The following is a 22,792-nucleotide window of genomic DNA, read 5'->3' as shown; positions in this document are numbered from 1 at the left end:
TGTTAACTCTGCACAGAGTTAAGTGCCACATTCTTTACATTCACATTTTCCCGACTACTGATATTAGACTATTAGACTGATATTTGCTACCTACTAAACTGCAGGAACTGTTCCAGAATTTTAGGTCCAGGGGATTTTCCAACATTTAATCCCATTAATTTCTCCAGCACTACGTTTTTAACTAACATCAATTTCTTTCAGTTCCTCATTCTCGCTAGTCCCTTGATACGCTATTATATCTGGGAGAGTTTTGCTATTTTCCTCTGTGAAGACAGACACAAAGTAGTTGCTTAGTTTCTCTGCCATTTCCTTATTCCCCATTATAAACTCTCCAATGACATGAAGGGCCCACATTTGTTTCTGCTCACCTTTTCGCATACCGACAGAGCCCACTTTTTTGTGTGTTTTTCATAGATTCACAGAACTGTTAAAGTGAAGGAAGAGGCCATTCAGCCCATTGAGTCGGTACTGGCTCTCTGGATGAGCTTACCTTGTCTCACTGTGCCTTATACACTATAACCTTGTATATTCCTCTACAGATGGCAATCCAATTATCTTGTCAATACCTCTATTGAACTTGCCACCACTACCATAGAACATAGAACATAGAACAGTACAGCACAGAACAGGCCCTTCGGCCCTCAATGTTGTGCCGAGCCATGATCACCCTACTCAAACCCATGTATCCACCCTATACCCGTAACCCAACAACCTCCCCCTTAACCCTACTTTTATTAGGACACTACGGGCAATTTAGCATGGCCAATCCACCTAACCCGCACATCTTTGGACTGTGGGAGGAAACCGGAGCACCCGGAGGAAACCCATGCACACAGGGGGAGGACGTGCAGACTCCACACAGACAGTGACCCAGCCGGGAATCGAACCTGGGACCCTGGAGCTGTGAAGCATTTATGCTAACCACCATGCTACCCTGCTGCCCCATCCACCAAAGAAATTTGTTCCAGACTCCAGCTACCCCCAGGATGAAAAACATTTTCCTTGCATCAATGTTACTCCTTTTGCCATTGTTTTGAATTTGCCTAACTTTTGCCTAGTTCACTTTCAGATTTTATTTTCCCTTTCTTTATCAGTTTTGTAGTCCTTTGCTGAATTCTAAAATGCTACCAATCCTCCGCCTTGCGACTTTTTGGGCAAATTTAAAATCCACTTCCTTTGATAATACAAACGTTAACTTCTCTTTGTCAGCCACAGTTGGTTCACGTTTCCTCGTACAGGCCCCGCTTGCCCCAGAACCAGTTTCAATGCCTCAAAACTAGAATCTTGTACCATCTCTCCAGCCACGTGTTCATTTGCTCTATCGTCCTATTTCTGTACTAACTGGAATGTGGCACTGCAAATAATTCGGAGTTTACTGTCTTTCAAGTCCCGTGTTTTAAATCTCTTTCCCAGCTGCATATAACCGACTTTCAGGATTTCATCTCTTTCTACCCATGTTATTGGTACTGATGTGGATGGACCATAATCTCACCCTGATCCATAAGAATGTCCTGCAGCTGCCCGGCGACATCCTTGACCTTGCCACCAGGAAGGTAGAATGCCATCCTGAAGTCACGTCTCTTGCTACAGCAACACCTTTTCCCATCATTATCAAATCCCCTCCTACAATTGCGCCTCCACTCTTCTTCCTCCCCTCCCTTGCAGCTGAGCCACCCATGGTATCACAGACTTGACTCGGCTGGCCACCTCTGAGGAATCATCACCTTCACCACAATCCAAAATGAAAAGTTGGTTAATGGGCAAGATGAACACTAGGGAGTCCTGCGATGTCTCCTTGGTCCTGTGCCACAAGTTCTCAATTCCCTACTTAAACCTCTTCCTATCTCCATCCTCCTTAAGATACTACTCAAACACGGGCACACAGTGGCTTAATGGTTAGCACAGCTGCCTCATGGCGCTTGGAACCCGGGTTCAATCCCAGCCCCGGGTCACCGTCCGTGTGGAGTTGGCATATTCTACCAGTGTCTGCGTGGGTCTCACCTCCACAACCCAAAAGAGGTGCAGGGTAGGTTGATTGGCCACACTAAATTGCCCCTTAATTGGAAAAAAAATAATTGAGTACTCTAAATTTATTTTAAAAAGATACTACTCAAGCACTTCATCCATTACCAGCCGTATGTGGCTCTGGCAAATTTTGCTAATTATGTGCATATGAAGTGCCTTGGGATGTTATACACGAAAGGAACAATATAAATGCTGCAGTCAGAGGTCAGGCACAGAAAGCTCAAAAAAACTTACAGGAGACAAAATTAAAGAAATCGTTCCTTCATATTAATACAATAGTCTCTGTCGATGTTATTTTTCTTGTAAACTGAACTATAAGATGGTCATCCATAGAACCATAGAAAGGTTACAGCACAGGAGGCCATTTGGCCATCTCGCCCATTCCAGCCAGAGGGTGCCCTTTCTAATCCCACCTTCCTGCACCCAGCCCATGCCCAGTAGCTTACGGTGCAGATTCAGGTTTTTTTTTTATAAAGAATTCAGGGACTCTGCCTCCACCACCAAATCGGGCAGTAAATTCCAGACTCCCATTACCCTCTGCTAAAAAAATTCTTCATGTCCCCTCTACACCTTCTGTCATTTATCTTGAATCTATGCCCCCTGGTTCTGGAATTCTCTGCCAAGGGGAAAAATGTTATCCTGTCCACTCTATCTCTTCCCCTCAATTTTGTAACCTCAATCAAGTCACCCCTCAGCCTTCTTTGTTCCAAGGAAAATAACTCCAACCTAGCCAAGTCCCTCGTAGCTACATTTTTCGAACTCTGGCAACATTCTTCTAAGCCTCCTCTGCACTCTCCAAAGAAATTACAACCGACAGTCGAAACCCGCTCCACCAGCTCCACAATTAGGTCTCTTCGGTTTTTAATGCTACAGCATGTAACATCTTATCCACTTTATGATCCATATCAGGACTAAGCCCTGACTCTATTCTAACCAATCTGCTTTCGAGACAATGCCAAGACCTCATCACTTATTCCAGTCTACATTTTCAAAGTCCTTGCTTTGGTTTGAAGGATGGAACTCACTCTCATTTAGAACCCAGTAATTTCAAAAAACATGGGCTATCATCTCAACGTGCATTGGGGATTTAACAGACACAAATCACATCGCACACTCACCACTGAAACACCCCTTTTAACCACTGTTCAGAATCTTAAAATTAAAGGTAGTCCATTTCGAAGTGGTATCAAGAAACACTTGTTAAAGACTTGGAAATCTACTTCTCTCAGAAAGGTTGTGGATGCTGGTGCCAATTAGAGCCAACAAGGCTAAAATCAATAGATTTTTGTTAGATAAGGGTATCCAGAGGTATGGAACACAGACAAATAAAAGCTCATGATTTAGGGGGTAACATGTTGGCATGGACTGAATTAAAGATTGGTTAGCTAACAGAAAACAGCTGGTATAAATGGGGGTCTTTCTCTGGTTGACAGGATGTGATGAGTGGTGTGCCACAGGGATCAATGCTGGGATCTCAAATTTTAATAGAACATAGAAAAATACAGCACAGAACAGGCCCTTCGGCCCACAATGTTGTGCCAAACTTTTGTCCTAGATTAAGAACAAATTAATCTACACCCCATCATTCTACCGTAACCCATGTACCTATCCAATAGCCGATTGAAGGTCCCTAATGTTCCCGACTCAACTACTTCCACAGGCAGTGCATTCCATGCCCCTACTACTCTCTGGGTAAAGAACCTACCTCTGACATCCCCCCTATATCTTCCACCATTCACCTTAAATTTACGTCCCCTTGTAATGGTTTGTTCCACCCGGGGAAAAAGTCTGACTGTCTATCTACTCCCCTGATCATCTTATAAACCTCTATCAAGTCGCCCCTCATCCTTCTCCATTCTAATGAGAAACGGCCGAGCACCCTCAACCTTTCCTCGTAAGACCTACTCTCCATTCCAGGCAACATCCTGGTATATCTCCTTTGCACCTTTTACAAAGCTTCCACATCCTTCCTAAAATGAGGCGACCAGAACTGCACACAGTACTCCAAATGCGGCCTTACCAAGGTTTTGTACAGCTGCATCATCACCTCACGGTTCTTAAATTCAATCCGTCTGCTAATGAACGCTAGCACACCATAGAGTTCACAGCTCCATCCACCTGAGTGGCAACTTTCAAAGATCTATGAACATAGACTCCAAGATCTCTACTCCACCACATTGCCAGGAACCCTACCGTTATAACCCTGTATTCCACATTCATATTTGTCCTTCCAAAAATGGACAACCTCACACTTTTAGGGTTAAACTCCATCTGTCACTCCTCAGCCCAGCTCTGCATCCTATCTATGTGTCTTTGCAACCGACAACAGCCCTCCTCACTTCCCACAACTCCACCAATCTTCGTATCGTCTGCAAATTTACTGACCCACCCTTCAACTCCCTCAACCAAGTCATTAATGAAAATCACAAACAGCAGAGGACCCAGAACTGATCCCTGCAGTACACCACTGGTAACTGGGTTCCAGGCTGAATATTTGCCATCCACCGCCACTCTGACTTCTATCGGTTAGCCAGTTCGTTATCCAACTGGTCAAATTTCACACTATCCCATCCCTCCTTACTTTCTGCATAAGCCTACCATGGGGAACTTTATCAAATACCTTACTAAAATCCATGTACACCACATCCACTGCTTTACCTTCATCCACGTGCTTGGTCACCTCTTCAAAGAATTCAATAAGACTTGTGAAGCAAGACCTATCCCTTACAAATCCGTGCTGACTATCCCTAATCAAGTAGTGTCTTTCCAGATGCTCAGAAATCCTATTCCTCAGTACCCTTTCCATTATTTTGCCTACCACCGAAGTAAGACTACCTGGCCTGTAATTCCCAGGGTTATCCCTATTCCCGTTTTTGAACAGGGGCACGACATTCACCACTCTCCAATCCCCTGGTATCACCCCTGTTGACAGTGGAGGACGAAAAGATCATTGCCAACGGCTCTGCAATTTCATCTCTTGCTTCCCATAGAAACCTTGGATATATCCCGTCAGGCCCGGGGGACTTGTCTATCCTCAAGTTTTTCAAAATGCCCAACACATCTTCCTTCCTAACAAGTATCTCCTCGAGCTTACCAGTCTGTTTCACACTGTCCTCTCCAACAATACGGCCCCTCTGATTCGTAAATACTGAAGAAAAGTACTCATTCAAGACCTCTCCTATCTCTTCAGACTCAATACACAATCTCCCGCTACTGTCCTTGATCGGACCTACCCTCGCTCTAGACAGTCTCATATTTCTCACATATGTGTAAAAGACCTTGGGGTTTTCCTTGATCCTTCCCGCCAAAGATTTTTCATGCCCTCTCTTAGCTCTCCTAATCCCTTTCTTCAGTTCCCTCCTGGCTATCTTGTATCCCTCCAGCACCCTGTCTGAACCTCGTTTCTTCAGTCTTGCATAAGTATCCTTCTTCCTCTTAACAAGACATTCAACCTCTCCTGTCAACCATGGTTCCCTCACTCGACCATCTCTTCCCTGCCTGACAGGGACATACATATCAAGGGCACGTAGTACCTGTTCCTTGAACAAGTTCAACATTTCAATTGTGTCCTTCCCTGACAGCCTATGTTCCCAACTTATGCACTTCAGTTCTTGTCTGACAGCATCGTATTTACCCTTTCCCCAATTGTAAATCATGTCCTGTTGCACGCACCTATCCCTCTCAATAACTAAAGTGAAAGTCACAGCATTATGGTCACGTCTCCAAAATGCTCCTCCACTAACAAATCTATCACTTGCCCTGGCTCATTACCAAGTACCAAATCCAATACGGCCTCCCCTCTGGTCAGACAATCTACATACTGTGTTAGAAAAGCTTCCTGGACACACTGCACAAACACCACCCCATCCAAACTATTTGATCTAAAGAGTTTCCACTCAATATTTGGGAATTTGAAGTCACCCATGACTACTACCCTGTGATTCTGCACCTTTCCAAAATCGGTTTCCCAATCTTTTCCTCCACATCTCTGCTGCTATTGGAGGTCCTATAAAAAAACTCCCAACAAGGTGACTGCTCCTTTCCTATTTCTGACTTCAACCCATTCTACCTCAGTAGGGAGATCCTCCTCGAACTGCCTTTCTGCAGCTGTTACACTATCTCTAATTAACATTGCCACCCCCCCACCTCTTTTACCACCCTCCTTAATCTTATTGAAACATCTATAACCAGGAACCTCCAACAGCTATTTCTGCCCCTCTTCGATCCAAGTTTCCGTGATGGTCACCACATCGTAATCCCAAGTACCGGTCCATGCCTTAAGCTCACCCACCTTATTCCTGATGCTTCTTGCGTTGAAGTATATACACTTCACCCCATCTCCGTGCCTGCAAGTACTCTCCTTTGTCAGTGTTACCTTCCCCACTGCCTCACTACACGCTTTGACGTCCTGAACATCGGCTACCTTAGTTGCTGGACTACAAATCTAGTTCCCATTCCCCTGCCAAATTAGTTTAAACTCTCCCGAAGAGTACTAGAAAACCTCCCTCCCAGGATATTGGTGCCCCTCTGGTTCGGATGCAACCCATCCTGCTTGATTTATACAAATGACTCAGGTGAAGGGACCAAAGATATGGTTGCTAAATTTGTTGATAACACAAAGATATGTAGGAAAGTAGATTGTGAAAAGAACATATGGAGGCTACAAAGGGACATAGATAGGTTAAATTAATAGAAAAACATCGAGGAAATGGAGCATAATGTGGAAGAATGTGAAGTTCTCCATTTTGGCAGGAAAAATGAAAAATTAGACTACCTAAATGTAGACAGATTGCAGAGCTCCGACGTGCAGGGGGATCTGAGCGTGAATCACAAAGGATTAGTAAACAGGTACGGCAAGTAATTAGGAAAGCTACTATGTTATTGTTCATTGTGAGGGGAATTGATGTAAAAAGGTAAGGAGGCTAACCTTCAGTTGTACAGAGCATTGGTGAGGCCACATCTGGAAAGATGTAAATATGTTAGAAGCAGTTCAGAGAAGGTTTACTTGACTCATGCCAGGAATGGACGGGTTGTCTTACAAGGAAAGGTTGGAGATGTTAGGTTTGTATCCACTAGAATTTAAGGTTTGTATCCACTAGAATTTAAAAGAGTAAGAAATGATCAAAACCTGTTAAGATCTTGAGGGGTCTTCAGAGGGTGGATGGGGAGAGGATGTTTCCTCGTGTCAGTGAATATAGAATTAAGGGTCACTGTTTTAAAAAAAGGGGTCACTCATTTAAGACAGAAATGAGGAGAGTTGTTTTCTCAGAGGGTTGAGGTTCTTTGGAATTCTCTTCCTCAAAAGGTGGTCAAAGCAGAGTTGTTGAATATATTTTTACGGCAGAGCTACTAGATAGATTCTTGAATCACAATGGGGTAGACAGGAATGTGGGGTTGAAGTTGCAATCTGATCAGAGATATATTTTTATTAAAACAATAAAAAATATATACAAGGCTAAACGGTACAAACACTAATTTTATGTTGGAGAAACAGGTTACCCTCCCCTCAGTACCAATGTACTGAGAGGGGCGGGGTAGATAATCTAATTATTAAAACAGTTCACAACACGTTTCTTCAAAAACAAATGGTACAAGCATTAAACTTTGCGCTGGAGAGACCAGATACCCTCACCTCTGTACCAACAGAAGGGAAAGGAAAGGTGTGGTAGGGAGAGAGAGGAAAGGAGGGTGGTGGGGAGGCAGGGGGAGTCTAAGTGTTGAGAGGGGGGGGGGGTGCAAATAGGGCACTGCCTGAACTATCCATGGAGGCAGAAAAACAAAAGAACCTTCAATTAATCTTAATCTAAATGATTGGCAGAGCAGGCTCAAGGGGCTGCGTGGCCTACACCTGCTCCTAATTTGTATGTTTATAAATGGAATTGAGATACAGATTGGTCATGATCTGATTGAATGGCAAAGCATGTCTGAGGGACAAACAAGTTCACTCCTGTCCTTTATTCCTAAACAGAGACAGTGTTTCCTACCCGCTAACTGATGTGTAAAGTCCCGGTACAGGTCTCTGCTGATACTGTGCAATTCATCCTCAAGCCACACTTTGCCATCAGGTGTTCGGATTTTTGTCTCCATGGGGTTGAAACCTGGAATGAAAAGAAGGACCCGAGGCATCAGAATGCCGACTATCAAAGAATACTCTTCCTGCAAGAATATACCTCATCCATAAGGCAGGCCTGGAACAACTTGGTTTAAAAACAAAAGACAGGTTTCAAAAAAAGACCCAAGTGCATCATCATTGGATGGGGGCTTAATACAACCATTGTTGAAATTTAGAATTTCATTACCAGAAAGTCACAGTGGTAGTTCAGTGGTTATGTTCCTGGTCTAGTAATCCAGACACCTGGATTTATATTCCAGAGAACATAAAAATTCCAATCACACCACAACAAGTTTTAGTTGGTTAGGGAACAAAACTTTCCTTCCTTATCTGGTCTGGACAAATGTAACTCCAGTCCTAACACCAGTGCGGTTGACTGAACACAAGACAGATTGTTCTGTAAGAACAGAACTCATCCACAAACTAGGGTTGAAACATTTTACTTTAAAAACAAAAATCTAGTTCTCAGAAAAAGGCAATTTATGTTGGACTAACTTGAACTGGTTCTTTGATGGGAAGTAAAGGAGAGCATTGATCAGGATTGTATGGTTTGTGAAATTAATTGGCTAGCTCTATCCCAAGAACCAACATGAGCACAATGGGTCAAATAGGTGCAATCTGAACTGTACCATTGTATGATTTATGATTCTCAATTGCCCTTTGAAGTTACAACAAACCATTCGATTGAGTCCACACTGACTGCAGCAGTAAACCGCCAATTTCTATAGTAAACGAGGAATGAGCCACAAGTGCCATCCTTGGCCATATCCCAAGAGGAGAACAACTGTCCTTCAGGATGTTTGGGAAAGGTTGGTGTAGAAGAGAAAAAAGATGGGGCAGAAAGTTGTTGACGAATGGTATATTGCATTTGCCTGCTCCCACCCACTTAGAGAAACTTAAAAAATTCTGCTTTAGTGAAACAAGCAGTTATCTTAGAAATCGCATGGACCTCAAGTTTAAAAAGCATTTCCATTTCCTAAGCCTCACACAGGGTTCTGCAAAACATTGAAAGTGAAGAGTCTTCAATGGCAACCAAATCTCCTGAACGAATTATTTTCACTCTTGAAATACAATAACCCAGAAAGTATTTCTAAAATTCCCCAAGGATTCAGGTAGATCCACATTCCAAACCAATATAATCATTCTGGTTTTTTTTGCAGACAAATTGGATACCGCATTTAGACTTTAGACCTAGAAACAAAGTGTTGCAACGGCCAGAGTCAGTCAAGTGGCAGGGGAATACAGGTAAATGCTGCATCAGTCTTTGAAATACTGGTCCTTCACAGATGTTGATCGAGTTCCAACATTTTAATTTTAATTCAGTTCTGGAGGTCCAGTGTTCTCCTAAACACGAAAGTGCAGACCATAGATTTAAAAGTGATGGGCTCAACGTTGTCTGTATTTCTAATTGGTGACCCCAGATTCACTGACTTAAAAAAATAAAGTGGTGTAAATTCACATTTTGTACTCTGGTTCAACCAAAAATCGTATTTTCAAATGGATAATGCTTTAGGGGCAGCTTTTGGGAGCTCCAACACATTATGTCACACTATAGGATGGAAGATTATATTGACTGCTGCCAATGCACAGCGCTTAATTAATTTTAACAAGATTTAACAAGTTCATTCAGTAGAAGTACCATGTAGAGGTCTTGTACTTTATTACAGTGGCAGCCTTGGCTCATTTAGGGGTATTCTTGCTCAAAGTTAGAAGGAAGAGACTTAACCCCATGCAGAATCTGTTGTGTAGTACTGCATTGATGGAGGTACTGGTTTTGGGATGAGACTTTGCACTGCAGCCCTATTTGCCCTTACTATTTGCAAGAGATTCCACAACTATTTAAAGAGCAGGGGAGAGTTCGCCCTGGTGTCTTGGCCAATACTTATCCATAAACATCTAAAAAACAAATTACTTAGTGGTTATCACATTGCAATTTCTGGCAGCTTGAAGTGCATAATTTGATTGCTGCTCTTATTACATTGGCTGTGAAGCACTTTAAGATGGTTCTGAGGTTATAAAAGGTGCTAAATAAAGGCAAGACTTTCTATAAAAATGTGCAGCAAGGGTTGCCCTGAAATTGTTCAGAGACACACGGACAGTCTGTATCATGGAGCAGCCAGAAATGAATGATAAAGGGAGTAGGATATAGAGTGCAAGTCCAGCAGTTTACCTTTGTATGATGGAGCAGGTGGCGCTGCAGCAACCTTTCTCACTTTGGTAGTAGAAACTGCAGTATCTACGACAGGTACTGCAGGCAGTTCGGAGAAGTTTAACAGCCGGTCCCTCTCGGCAGATTCCTCCGACTGCTCCCGCTGCTTCCTGATCCGCTCCTTCAGTTTCTCGAGCTTGCCGTCATGCTGCTTCCTGCGCATCATCTCCAGTTTCTGCATCATTGACTCAGACGTGGAACTTGGGGAAGACAGCTGGGACTGCTCAGAAGGTCGGTCGCTCTTTGAGTCAGATTCGTAGCTCGCAATCTTAGAGTGGGAGCCTTTGGTGGTACCAACTTTCAGTCCCAGGTCCCCTCGGCCAAAAGTTTTGTAAAGTGCATTGGAATTGTGCATGGCATCAAGTGCTGAGCGATCGTTGAGATATTTCACCTCTGTGTCGTCCACCGCTGTCGAGCGTGTGCTCTCATCATCCAAACAGTGGTAATTCCTGTTGTCTCGCTCGTATATCATGTGGCTCATTTCACTCTCCTTCCCTCGCACTTCGCTGGAGTTAAGTTCAGAAAGGAGACGCTGAGCTTCCAGCTGGCTTGCAGTCAGGTAGGATGGGACCCTGATATCCATTTCCCTGATAACAAGACAGATAGGTTAATATTATTTATCCTCCTATCTACTTTTTACATCAAATCCAGGAAACTGGAGGACTACATCAGGAAAATATTACAGAAATCACTTCTGAATTGTGACCAAAAATGGAAACAACTAGCATGCACCTGCACAACAGTGACTGTATGGCACCAGCAAATCATTGGCTGTGAAGCACTTTGGGATATATGATGGATATGAAATATTCTACCTAATTGCAGGTTCCTATTTTTGAGAGATAATCTGATCCCTCCAAAATGATTCCCCTCCTATAGTTTTAGCCCTGCCTTTTCCCCTCTCAAGTTGAGCTGAACCCGGAATACAGTTCCACTGGCGGCAGCAGCAGCCTACCTGCACCTCATCCAAATGAGGACGCTCTATGGAAATAGACTGGCACTGAGCGCCATTCAGTCCTCGGCTTGTCCCACAGATACACACTTCTCAGCTGGGACTATTAGGGAGTAATTATGGGGAACATATGAATGATTCCCTCCTTTCCAGCATATTCACCACCCTTAGCTTGTGGATACTGGAATAGAGGTAGGATCCACCCCCTGCTACTCTCCCAACTGGGATCAAAACACCGGGGATCAGTGCTGGAATCTTCATGCCCAATATTCAATAAATAAAATTCACTGCTCTATTAAATTGGCAAATTTAAAGGCATGGCCACTTCATAATTCCATGAAATACAACTTCTATGCGCTCTGAAAATGATGCGCCTGCGATGGATATGCAGCGTAGAAGACAAAATACAGACTACGAAAAGTGTCAGTGTCATTAAAACAATAGAGGCTTGAGAAGCACAAGGAATCAGACGCTTTACCATGTCAGCCAGCACAGTAAAGTAGAATAAAAACGGAAAACGTTGATGGTGCTAAGCAGGTTTGGTGGCATGTGGTCAAACAACAGCATTAATGATTCAGGTCAAAATAACCTTTCATCAGCACTGGAAAAAGTTAGAGATGCAACAGGTTCAAAGCAAATGCATCTTCAGTTTTCATTTCAGATTTCCAGTGTCAGTAGTATTGTTTTTGAATTAAAGAAAGGGGTGGATTTTACAGTCCAAGAATGTTTGAAAGGATCATTTTCGCCCCAAAATTGAAATCCACAGCAGTTTCCTGGAACACATCCAAGGTAAAAATGAAATGACACAAGTCATGTAGCCACGACTCTATAATAGAGAAGTCAGCAGAGACAACAGAAAGGTTCAGCCATTAGTCTTTTCATTTCAATCAAGGTGACGACAGAAGCAACACAAATGGTCTCAGTAGCCAACCACAAGTCAGGTTGTGAAAAAATATTTGCACAAACACACATTAGCTGAGGAAAAGACTGAGCTTGATTAGAACTGTTCCGCCCAATAGTCAATTGTATGTTGACATTCCCTCAGCGTATACAAAGAATTGGTGAATTAGGCAAAGGGTTGTCGGCTGCAAAACTGAACAACACTAAGAGTCAACACCTTCATTAGAAGTAACAAGTTGGCAAAAGCATAATGACCTTCTCTGCTAAAGGTTTCCTCTGTCTCAATTTATATACTTGTCTTAGCCAAAGTAATTTCCATGTCTTGAGCAGATGCATTAGGCTGACATCTGTTCCTACTGTGAACAATGTGTTACAGTAATTATCCTCAGCAACATGCAGACAAAATGTGCCACCTACAACAAAAAATTGAATTAACGTTTCACTTCAACTGAAGGTTGGTGCCCAACATGCGTTTCCATCCTATTTACTACTCTACTTTGTTATTCCATTCATCTGGAATAGTTACCCCCAATGGGCTGCACAAGGTTGGATATTAGAGCACAAATTGAAATCTTGGTAATATTATAGCCAGGTTTTCAATAAAATGGTGAGTGATAAGTTACAATATGCAATGGGTTCTCAAAATTATGTGCAACAGCAGCCTAAATGATGATTTGAGATTGTCTTGCATTATTTTGGTACTCAGTGTCTCTCTTGAGAAAAGCTCAATAGTTGACCTGGTCAACGGTCTAAATCTTCATCACTACGCAATCTCCCAAGACTGTAAACATAGGGTAAAGACCAAATGTAATCCAGGAGAAATAGGACTACAGGGCAACGGGTAATTGGAGTCACACATTCGATTATTCTTATCCTTTAAAAATTTTGGTAATGGAAACTGCCTCTTCGCGGCAGTATATCTATTTATATACTGCCAGTGGTTGACTCTAGTGCCTTCACTGCCAGGACAGTGTAACTACAGTCTGACAAGTTTACATTAAGCATATGAATTTAGGAATTCACAACAGAAATTAACTGAGAGGAAATATATAGCTCTGATCATACCTATATGCAGCTAATGGATCTCTGAATTCTACTCGGCTGCTCTTCTTAATGTTGCTTTCCAGAGTGGTAGATCTCAAGGGGCTCCGTGACATTTTGTCCTTCCGTGATTTGCTGCGACTCCTGGACTTGACAACTGAGGCACTGGTCGCAGAATCCTCCAGGTACCTTCCATCTGACAGCAACAGGAACAAGGTTCAAAAAAAAAAGTAGCATGCATGCCTTCTCCTTATCACCATCAGTGGACTTAGTTAACCCACATGAGCTACATCAAAAAGGCTACTGTCAGCATGTGTATGCGCAAGGTGGGAAGCTCATTCTACTTCCTGATTCACCTCCTCAAATGCTATGCACTAAAACAAAAAGCAACAAACAGATGTGGGAGGTCACGGGGAAAGGGTAGGAGGCTATAGAAATAGGGAGAGGCAAACCCATGGAGGGACTGGAAAGCAAGGAAAAGGATTTTTTTTAAAAAGACATTGTCGAACCGTAAACCAATATAGGTCAGGTAGCACAATGAGCGATGGCTGAAGAGCAAGGTGCAAGTTAGGATTTGGATAGCTGCGTTTTGGATGAATCAAGTTTACAGAAGGAACAAGGTGGGAGGCTGGCCAAAGCAGCACTGGAATATACTGGCAAATGGACCTGTATAATCTACAGCACAGTGACCACCACTGGCTGGATATCTACAACAGCGCTGTGATAAGACAGGCATTTCCCATTTAAAGTGCTGACACAAACTACTGACGTACATTTTTCCATTATTAACTGCTGCTAAATGGACAGGGCCAGAGTTTGACCAGTCTCGAGATACTGTATCATTCAAATTTCAATTAGAACTTAAATGTTTAAACTGAGCAATGAACAATATTTAAATTAGTTATTTCAAATCACTTATAGTTTCAGGTCGTTGGATGGGAGGAGGCTTTACTCGAGTATAAAACGCCAGCATGGAATAGACAGAGATCAATGGTTCGTTTGTATACTATATTTTCTATACAATTCTATGAATCACTGTTTCTTATACATGGGTCAAAGGTTTTGTTTGGAACTTCAATTCAACGATATGCCTTGTGCCAGTCACTCACCACGAAGAGACATGGTATCTTATATCTGAAGCTACGGCTAGCTCAGGACTTTGGTCAGTGCAAATCAACTTGCGCTATCTATATACACACTACTTTGCCAAAGCCAGGCAACACTAACTTATTTGTCTGCAGTGAACTTGGTTAGAAAATATATTTTTAATCTAAAGCCAATTGCTAATGATGTTTTTCTATCTTTCCAAGATCCAACATTCACAATGGTAAAAAGGGACGATACCATCATAAGAGATTCAATGCAGTTTGCAGCCCGACCTTAGTCAACGAAAGGCAAATATTTGGAGGTGGATTATTAAAAATAGATTTAAATAATTAAATATCACAGTGGCCCAACTGTTACTGGGGCCCGCTGGCTCAGTGGAAGGCAATAGCAAACCATCACCGTCAAAATTTGCCACAGAAAATTGCTCCAGATGAAGCAAGCAGAGAATGACCTGCCTTTTAAGCAGAACACACACACAGACCAGCATACATCTCATAATAACAAGATATTACATATTCTAAAGACCCTACATTTGTATTTGTACACAACAGTTTTTAAAAGTGGTTACAACAAACAAAATAACTGCTTGGAAATCCATTGTCTATACATACAGACGGGCCACTTCAGTGAGGGAATGGAGGGCTCACTTTGCCTACTGGGGTATACCCAAGAAGCTCCACAAAATAGAGAAGGAAGAGATTTCATAGCTCAATCTATTTCTCAAATGCAAACAAACCTTTACAAAATGTCAATACATGCCGATCCACTAATTAACTTGATAAAGAGCATAATTTCACCACATTTTTTCTTTCGCCTCAATATCTGTTCTCCTGTTTTCACTGAAGCTACTGATCACTAAATGCATCCATGAGATCAACTGCTACTGTTGCTCCAAGAATCGTCAATGTTTCTTTTGTTGTCCTTGCACTTACCTTTCCGACTAATTTTTCTGGTAGCACTGCTTGAAGTCTTCTTAGTATCCATCACCGTGTCTAACACTGCAGTGCTGGTGGGTACAGCTTCCAGCCTGTTCTCTATGTGCCGCAACTTGGAGTGAAAGGAAATTAACAGCCAATTAAATACTACAACAAAATTTCTTTTATAAAGTACCTTTCCTGCAGCAAAAATTCCTAAGATAGACCTGAGCAGGAATCAGAAGGGAATTTTCCAACAGGAAGGCAAAGGGCTACAACAAAAACAGAAAATACTGGACAATCGCAGCAGGTCTGACAGCATCTATGGAGAGAAGGGAGCTAGCATTGAGTCTGGAAGGCTCTTTGTCAAAGCTCATAGGGCTACATTTTGAGGGCGTTTGGAAGGTGGTGGATGGGATTCCAGAGCGAGGCGACAAGACAACTGATAGTTTTACTGCCAAATGGAGCTGGAAATGCTCAGCAGAGTACAATTAGAAGAGCAGAGAACACGACCGGAGATGGAGGATAGAACCAAGTTGGAAAGGCAAAGGGAAGGAACTATGTACAAATGCATAAATCGGAATTTTGAAACAGAAGCACTGAGGGGAGGCAGCCGATGGAGATGCGTAATGATAGTGAGTGACAGGTCAGCAGGACCACGGTACAGAGTCCAGAATGTGTAGGAGATTAAAGCATGAAATTTGTGAGGCCAGGAAAGAGGGCAATGTTGTGCAGTTTAGGTTCCACCAGGGCCACTCAACATCCTGGGGATTACCATGGTCGAGAAACGGAACAAGACTAACCACTTAAACACCGTGGCTATAAGAGCAGGTCAGAGGCGTGTGTACGCATCTATAAAATATAGAGGATTGGGATAGTTAAAGAAGGCGAGGGGTTAGGAATTAGATAATAGTTATCCATTTGTATTTGCTGTTTATTTAATTATAGTTATTAATAAAAAATTATTTATGCTTAAATTTACAAACTTGGTGGCTGTAGTTAAGGGGCAGCCAAAGACTTCTGATATTTTCTAAGAATTAACAGTAAATTTCAATTGTGTTGCGACTCTGGGTCACTTAGGGCTGGAATTGACCAGGCACTAGCCCAGTGTGTTGGGCTAATCAAGTCAAGTCAAGTTTAATCAAGCCCATCAAGTCTGCACCGGCCCCCAGAAAGAGCACCCTACCCAAGGTCACCACCTCCACCCTATCCCCATAATCCAACCCAACACTAAGGGCAATTTTGGACACTAAGGGCAATTTATCATGGCCAATCCACCTAACCTGCACATCTTTGGACGGTGGGAGGAAACCGGAGCACCCGGAGGAATCCCACGCACACGCGGGGAGGATGTGCAGATTCCGCACAGACAGTGACCCAAACCGGAATCGAACCTGGGACCCTGGAGCTGTGAAGCAATTGTGCTATCCACAATGCTGCCGTGCTGTGCAAGGAGCCTGCAAGAACTCAAGGCTCCTTACACAGCACCTTCCAAACCTACAGCCACTACCACCGAGAAGGACAAGGGCACCAGATGCATGGGAATACCATCACCTGGAAGTTCCCCTCCAAGCCACTCAACATCCTGATTTGGAAATATATAGTCATCAAGGTCTACAGCACAGAAAAGGCCCTTCGGTTATCATGTCTGTGCCGGTATAAAAACAACCACCTAACTATTTTAATCCTATTTTCCAGCACTTGGCCCATAGCCTTGCATGCCTTGGCATCACAAGTGCACATCTAAATACTTAAATGTTATGTGATCTTTGCCTCCATCACAAAGAACAAAGAAAAGTACAGCACAGGAACAGGCCCTTCTGCCCTCCAAGCCCGTGCCGACCATGCTGCCCGACTAAACTACAATCTTCTACACTTCCTGGGTCCGTATCCCTCTATTCCCATCCTATTCATGTATTTGTCAAGATGCCCCTTAAACGTCACTATCTTCCCGCTTCCACCACCTCCTCCGGCAGTGAGTTCCAGGCACCTACTACCCTCTGTGTAAAAAAAACTTGCCTCGCACATCTCCTCTAAACCTTGCCCCTCACACCTTAAACCTATGCCCCCTAATAATTGACCCCTCGACCCTGGGAAAAAGTCTCTGACTATCCACTCTGTCTATGCCCCTCAATTTTGTAGACCTCTATCAGGTCGCCCCCTCAACCTTCTTCATTCCAGTGAGAACAAACCAACTTTATTCAACCGCTCCTCATAGCTAATGCCCTCCATACCAGGCAACATCCTGATAAATCTCTTCTGCACCCTCTCTAAAGCCTCCACATCCTTCTCGCAGTGTGGCGACCAGAATTGAACACTATACTCCAAGTGTGGCCTAACTAAGGTTCTATACAGCAGCAACATGACTTGCCAATTTTTATACTCAATGCCCCGGCCAATGAAGGCAAGCATGCCGTATGCCTTCTTGACTAACTTCTCCACCCGTGTTACCCCTTTCAGTGACCTGTGGACCTGTACACCAAGATCTCTCTGACTGTCAATACTCTTGAGGGTTCTACCATTCACTGTGTATTCCCTACCTGTCTTAGACCTTTCAAAATGCATCACCTCACATTTGTCCGAATTAAACTCCATCTGCCATCTCGCCGCCCAAGTTTCCAAACGATCTAAATCCTGCTGTATCCTCTGACAGTCTTCATCACTATCCGCAATTCCACCAATCTTTGTGTCGTCCGCAAACTTACTAATCAGAGAAGTTACATTTTACTCCAAATCATTTATATATACTACCAACAGCAAAGGTCCCAGCACTGATCCCGGCAGAACACCACTAGTCACAGCCTTCCAATCAGAAAATTACCCTTCCATTGCTACTCTCTGCCTTCTATGACCTAACCAGTTCTGTATCCATCTTGCCAGCCCACCTCTGATCCCGTGTGACTTCACCTTTTGTACCAGTCTGCCATGAGGGACATAGAACAGAGAACATTAAAGCGAAGTACAGGCCCTTCGGCCCTCGATGTTGCGCCGACCTGTGAAACCACTCTAAAGCCCATCGACACTATTCCCTTATCATCCATATGTTTATCTAATGACCATTTAGAATATAGAACAGTATAGAATATAGAACAGTACAGCACAGAACAGGCCGTTCGGCCCTCGATGTTGTGCTGAGCAATGATCACCCTACTCAAACCCACGTATCGGCCCTATACCCATAACCCAACAACCCCCCCCCCTTAACCTTACTTTTTAGGACACTACAGGCAATTTAGCATGGCCAATCCACCTAACCCGCACATCTTTGGACTGTGGGAGGAAACCGGGCACCCGGAGGAAACCCACGCACACACGGGGAGGACGTGCAGACTCCGCACAGACAGTGACCCAGCCGGGAATCGAACCTGGGACCCTGGAGCTGTGAAGCATTTATGCTAACCACCATGCTACCGTGCTGCCCCATTTAAATGCCCTTAATGTCGGCGAGTCCACTACTGTTGCAGACAGGGCATTCCACGCCCTTACTACTCTCTGAGTAAAGAACCTACCTCTGACATCTGTCCTGTATCTATCTCCCCTCAATTTAAAGCTATGTCCCCTCGTGCTAACCATCACCATCCGAGGAAAAAGGCCCTGTCCACCCTATCTAATCCTCTGATCATTTTGTATGCCTCAATTAAGTCACCTCTTAACCTTCTTCTCTCTAACGAAAACAGCCTCAAGTCCCTCAGCCTTCCCTCATATCTTCCCTCCATACCAGGCAACATTCTGGTAAATCTCCTCTGCACCCTTTCCAATGCTTCCACATCCTTCCTATAATGCGGCGACCAGAACTGCACGCAATACTCCAAATGCGGCCGCACCAGAGTTTTGTACAGCTGCAACATGACCTCATGGCTCCGAAACTCAATCCCTCTACCAATAAAAGCTAACACACCGTACGGCCTTCTTAACAACCCTATCACCCTGGGTGGCAACTTTCAGGGATCTATGTACGTGGACACCAAGATCTCTCTGCTCATCCACACTACCAAGAATCTTACCATTAGCCCAGTGCTCTGTCTTCATGTTACTCCTTCCAAATGAATCACCTCACACTTTTCTGCATTAAACTCCAGTTGCCCCCTCTCAGCCCAGCTCTGCAGCTGATCTACGTCCCTCTGTAACTTGCAACATCCTTCCACACTGTCCACAACTCCACTGACTTTAGTGTCATCTGCAAATTTACTCACCCATCTTTCTACGCCCTCCTCCAGGTCAATTATAAAAAGGACAAACAGCAGTGGGCCCAAAACAGATCCTTGTGCTACACCACTAGTAACTGAACTCTAGGCTGAACATTACCCATCAACCACCACCCTCTGTCTTCTTACAGCGAGCCAATTTCTGATCCAAACTTCTAAATCACCCTTAATCCCATGCCTCTGTATTTTCTGCAATAGCCTACCGTGGGGAACCTTATCCAATGCTTTACTGAAATCCATATACACCACATCAACTGCTTTACCCTCGTCCACCTGTTAGGTCACCTTCTCAAAGAACTCAATAAGGTTGGTGAAGCACGACCTACCCTTCACAAAACCGTGTTGCTTATCCCTAATCAAATTATTCCTTTCTAGATAATTATAAATCCTATCGCTTATAAACCTTTCCAAGACTTTGCCCACAACAGAAGTACGGCTCACTGGTCTATAGTTACCGGCGTCGTCTCTACTCCCCTTCTTGAACAAGGGGACAACATCTGCTATTCTCCAGTCATCTGGCACTATTTCTGTAGACAATGACGACATAAAGATCAAAGCCAAAGGCTCAGCAATCTCCTCCCTAGCTTCCCAGAGAATCCTAGGATAAATCCCATCCGACCCAGGGGACATATCTATTTTCACACTTTCCAGAATTGCTAACGCCTCCTCCTTATGAACCTCAAGCCCTTCTAGTCTAGTAGCCTGTAACTCGGTATTCTCGACAACATTGTCTTTTTCCTGTGAGAATACTAATGAAAAATATTCATTTAGCACCTCTCCTAGCTCCTCGGACTCCACGCACAACTTCCCACTACTGTCCTGGGCTGGCCCTAATCTTACCCTAGTCATTCTTTTATTCCTGACATACCTATAGAAAGCTTTAGCGTTATCCTTGATCCTACCTGCCAATGACTTATCATGTCCTCTCCAGGTTCTTCTTAGCTCTCTCTTTAGGTCCTTCCTAGCTAACTTGTAACTCTCAAGCGCCCTAACTGAACCTTCACGTCTCATCTTTACATAAGCCTCCTTCTTCCTCTTGACAAGTGATTTAACTACTTTAGTACACCACGGTTCCCTCGCTCGACCACTTCCTCCCTGCCTGACAAGTACATACTTATCAAAGATACGCAGTAGCTGTTCCTTGAACGAGCTCCACATTTCAATTATGCCCATCCCCTGCAGTTTCCTTCCCCAACCTATGCATCCTAAGTCTTGCCTCATCGCATCATAATTGCCTTTCCCCCAGCTATAACACTTCCCCTGCGGTATCTACCTATCCCTTTCCATCGTTAAAGTAAACGTAACTGAATTGTGGTCACTATCACCAAAGTGCTCACCTACCTCCAAATTGAACACCTGTCCTGGTTCATTACCCAGTACCACATCCAATATGGCCTCGCCTCTTGTTGGCCTATCTGCATACTGTGTCGGGAAACCCTCCTGCACACATTGGACAAAAACGGACCCATCTAAAGTACTCAATCTATAGCGTTTCCAGTCAATATTTGGAAAGTTAAAGTCCCCCATAATAACTACCCTGTTACTTTCACTCCTATCCAGAATCATCTTTGCAATCCTTTCCTCTACATCTCTGGAACTTTTCGGAGACGCATAGAAAACTCCCAACAGGGTGACCTCTCCTTTCCTATTTCTAACCTCAGCCCATACTACCTCAGTAGATGAGTCCTCATCAAACGTCCTTTCTGCCACCGTAATACTGTCCTTGACTAACAATGCCACCCCTCCCCCTCTTTTACCACCTTCCCTGAGCTTACTGAAATATCTAAACCCCGGAACCTGCAACAACCATTCTTGTCCCTGTTCTAGACATGTTTCCGAAATGGCCACAACATCGAAGTCCCAGGTACCAACCCATGCTGCAAGTTCACCCACCTTATTCTGGATGCACCTGGCGTTGAAGTAGACACACTTTAAACCACCTTCCTGCCTGCCGGTACACTCGTGCAACCTTGAAACCTTACTCATGACCTCACTACTCTCAACCTCCTGTACACTGGAGTTACAATTCAGGTTCCCAACCCCCTGCTGAATTAGTTTAAACCCTCCCGAAGAGCATTAGCAAATTTCCCCCGCAGGATATTGGCACCCCTCTCGTACAGGTGTAGACCATCCCGTTTGTAGAGGTCCCATCTACCCCAGAATGAGCCCCAATTATCCAGGTATCTGAAACCCTCCCTCCTGCACCATCCCTGTAGCCACATGTTCAACTGCTCTCTCTCCCTACTCCTCATCTCGCTAGCACGTGGTACGGGTAACAACCCAGAGATAATAACTCTGTTTGTTCTAGCTCTAAGTTTCCACCCTAGCTCCCTGAATTCCTGCCTTACATCCCTATCCCTTTTCCTACCATGTCAAAGAACTTACTGAAGTCCATATAGTCAACATCCACTGCATCAATCAGCTTTGTGACCGCCTCGGAAAACTCTTATTAAGTTAGTGAGACATGACCACCCCTTCACAAAACCGTGCTGCCTCTCACTAATACGACCTTGCTTCCAAATGGGAGTAGATCCTGTCTCGAAGAATTCTCTCCAGTAATTTCCCTACCACTGACGGAAGGCTCACCCTTTCAGGCAGTGAGCTGCAGACTATTCTTTCATTGTCACTGGGTCAAAATTCTGGAACTCTCTCCCTAACAGCACTGTGGGTGTACCTATATTTCAAAACTGCAGTGGTTCAAGGAGGCAGCTCACCACCACCATCTCAAGGGCTACCAGAGATGGGCAATAAATGGTGGCCTAGCCAGTGATGCCCACATCCCATAAATGAATTAAAGCAATCAAGTCTGGAAGTGACAAGAGCCACAAATCAGATTTTAGTGGTAGTGGGGATGAAGCAAGGACAGAGAGGAGTGGCATCAGAGGTAAAAGGTTTTGAGGTATTGGCAGTGGGCAGCATGTGGGGTTTGACGCTCAGTTCAGGTTCGAGCACCACCTTAGGATTCCACATCATCAATTTAAGTAAAATTTAGAAAGGGGATGGGAATCAAGGTTCAAATGTGTAATTTTTGTTTATGATTGAATAGGATGGCATTACTCTGGTCAATGCTCAGCTGTAGAAAATCTTGATGTTAAACAGCATAGTCACAGCTGCGAACTCAAGGGTGGTGGTGATGGAAAAATGAAGTTCGGCATTGCAGTTACCAGAAAGCTGGCCCAATACGCGAGTGATACCACAGAGCAGCAACTTATGGTTGAGTATTAGGAGGGGGCCCGAGAAGGGAAACATCGCAGAAGAAAGGAAGGCAGGCCATGTTAAAGAAAAGTCAAGGGAGGTTAAAGAACTATCGGCAAATCACACAAGGTG

General features: G+C 43.9%; 1 protein-coding gene across 5 annotated transcripts in view; it reads right to left on the bottom strand.

The window, feature by feature from the left end:
* Nucleotides 1-22,792, bottom strand: part of cep350 (centrosomal protein 350) — a 248,859-nt gene that overhangs the window by 190,670 nt on the left and 35,397 nt on the right. For all 5 annotated transcript variants that reach the window (XM_038795159.1, XM_038795161.1, XM_038795162.1 and 2 more), the window contains exons 4-7: nucleotides 15,279-15,393; nucleotides 13,264-13,435; nucleotides 10,308-10,933; nucleotides 8,010-8,123 (exon numbers count right to left, since the gene is read on the bottom strand). In XM_038795159.1, the coding sequence (XP_038651087.1) occupies nucleotides 8,010-8,123; nucleotides 10,308-10,933; nucleotides 13,264-13,435; nucleotides 15,279-15,393 (1,027 nt within the window). The remainder of the gene's footprint in view (nucleotides 1-8,009; nucleotides 8,124-10,307; nucleotides 10,934-13,263; nucleotides 13,436-15,278; nucleotides 15,394-22,792) is intronic.

The sequence above is a fragment of the Scyliorhinus canicula genome, chromosome 4, assembly GCF_902713615.1.
Source record: "Scyliorhinus canicula chromosome 4, sScyCan1.1, whole genome shotgun sequence".
NCBI lineage: Eukaryota > Metazoa > Chordata > Chondrichthyes > Carcharhiniformes > Scyliorhinidae > Scyliorhinus > Scyliorhinus canicula.
Note: the sequence above shows the minus strand (reverse complement) of the source record. Positions and strands in the feature narration are given on the sequence as shown.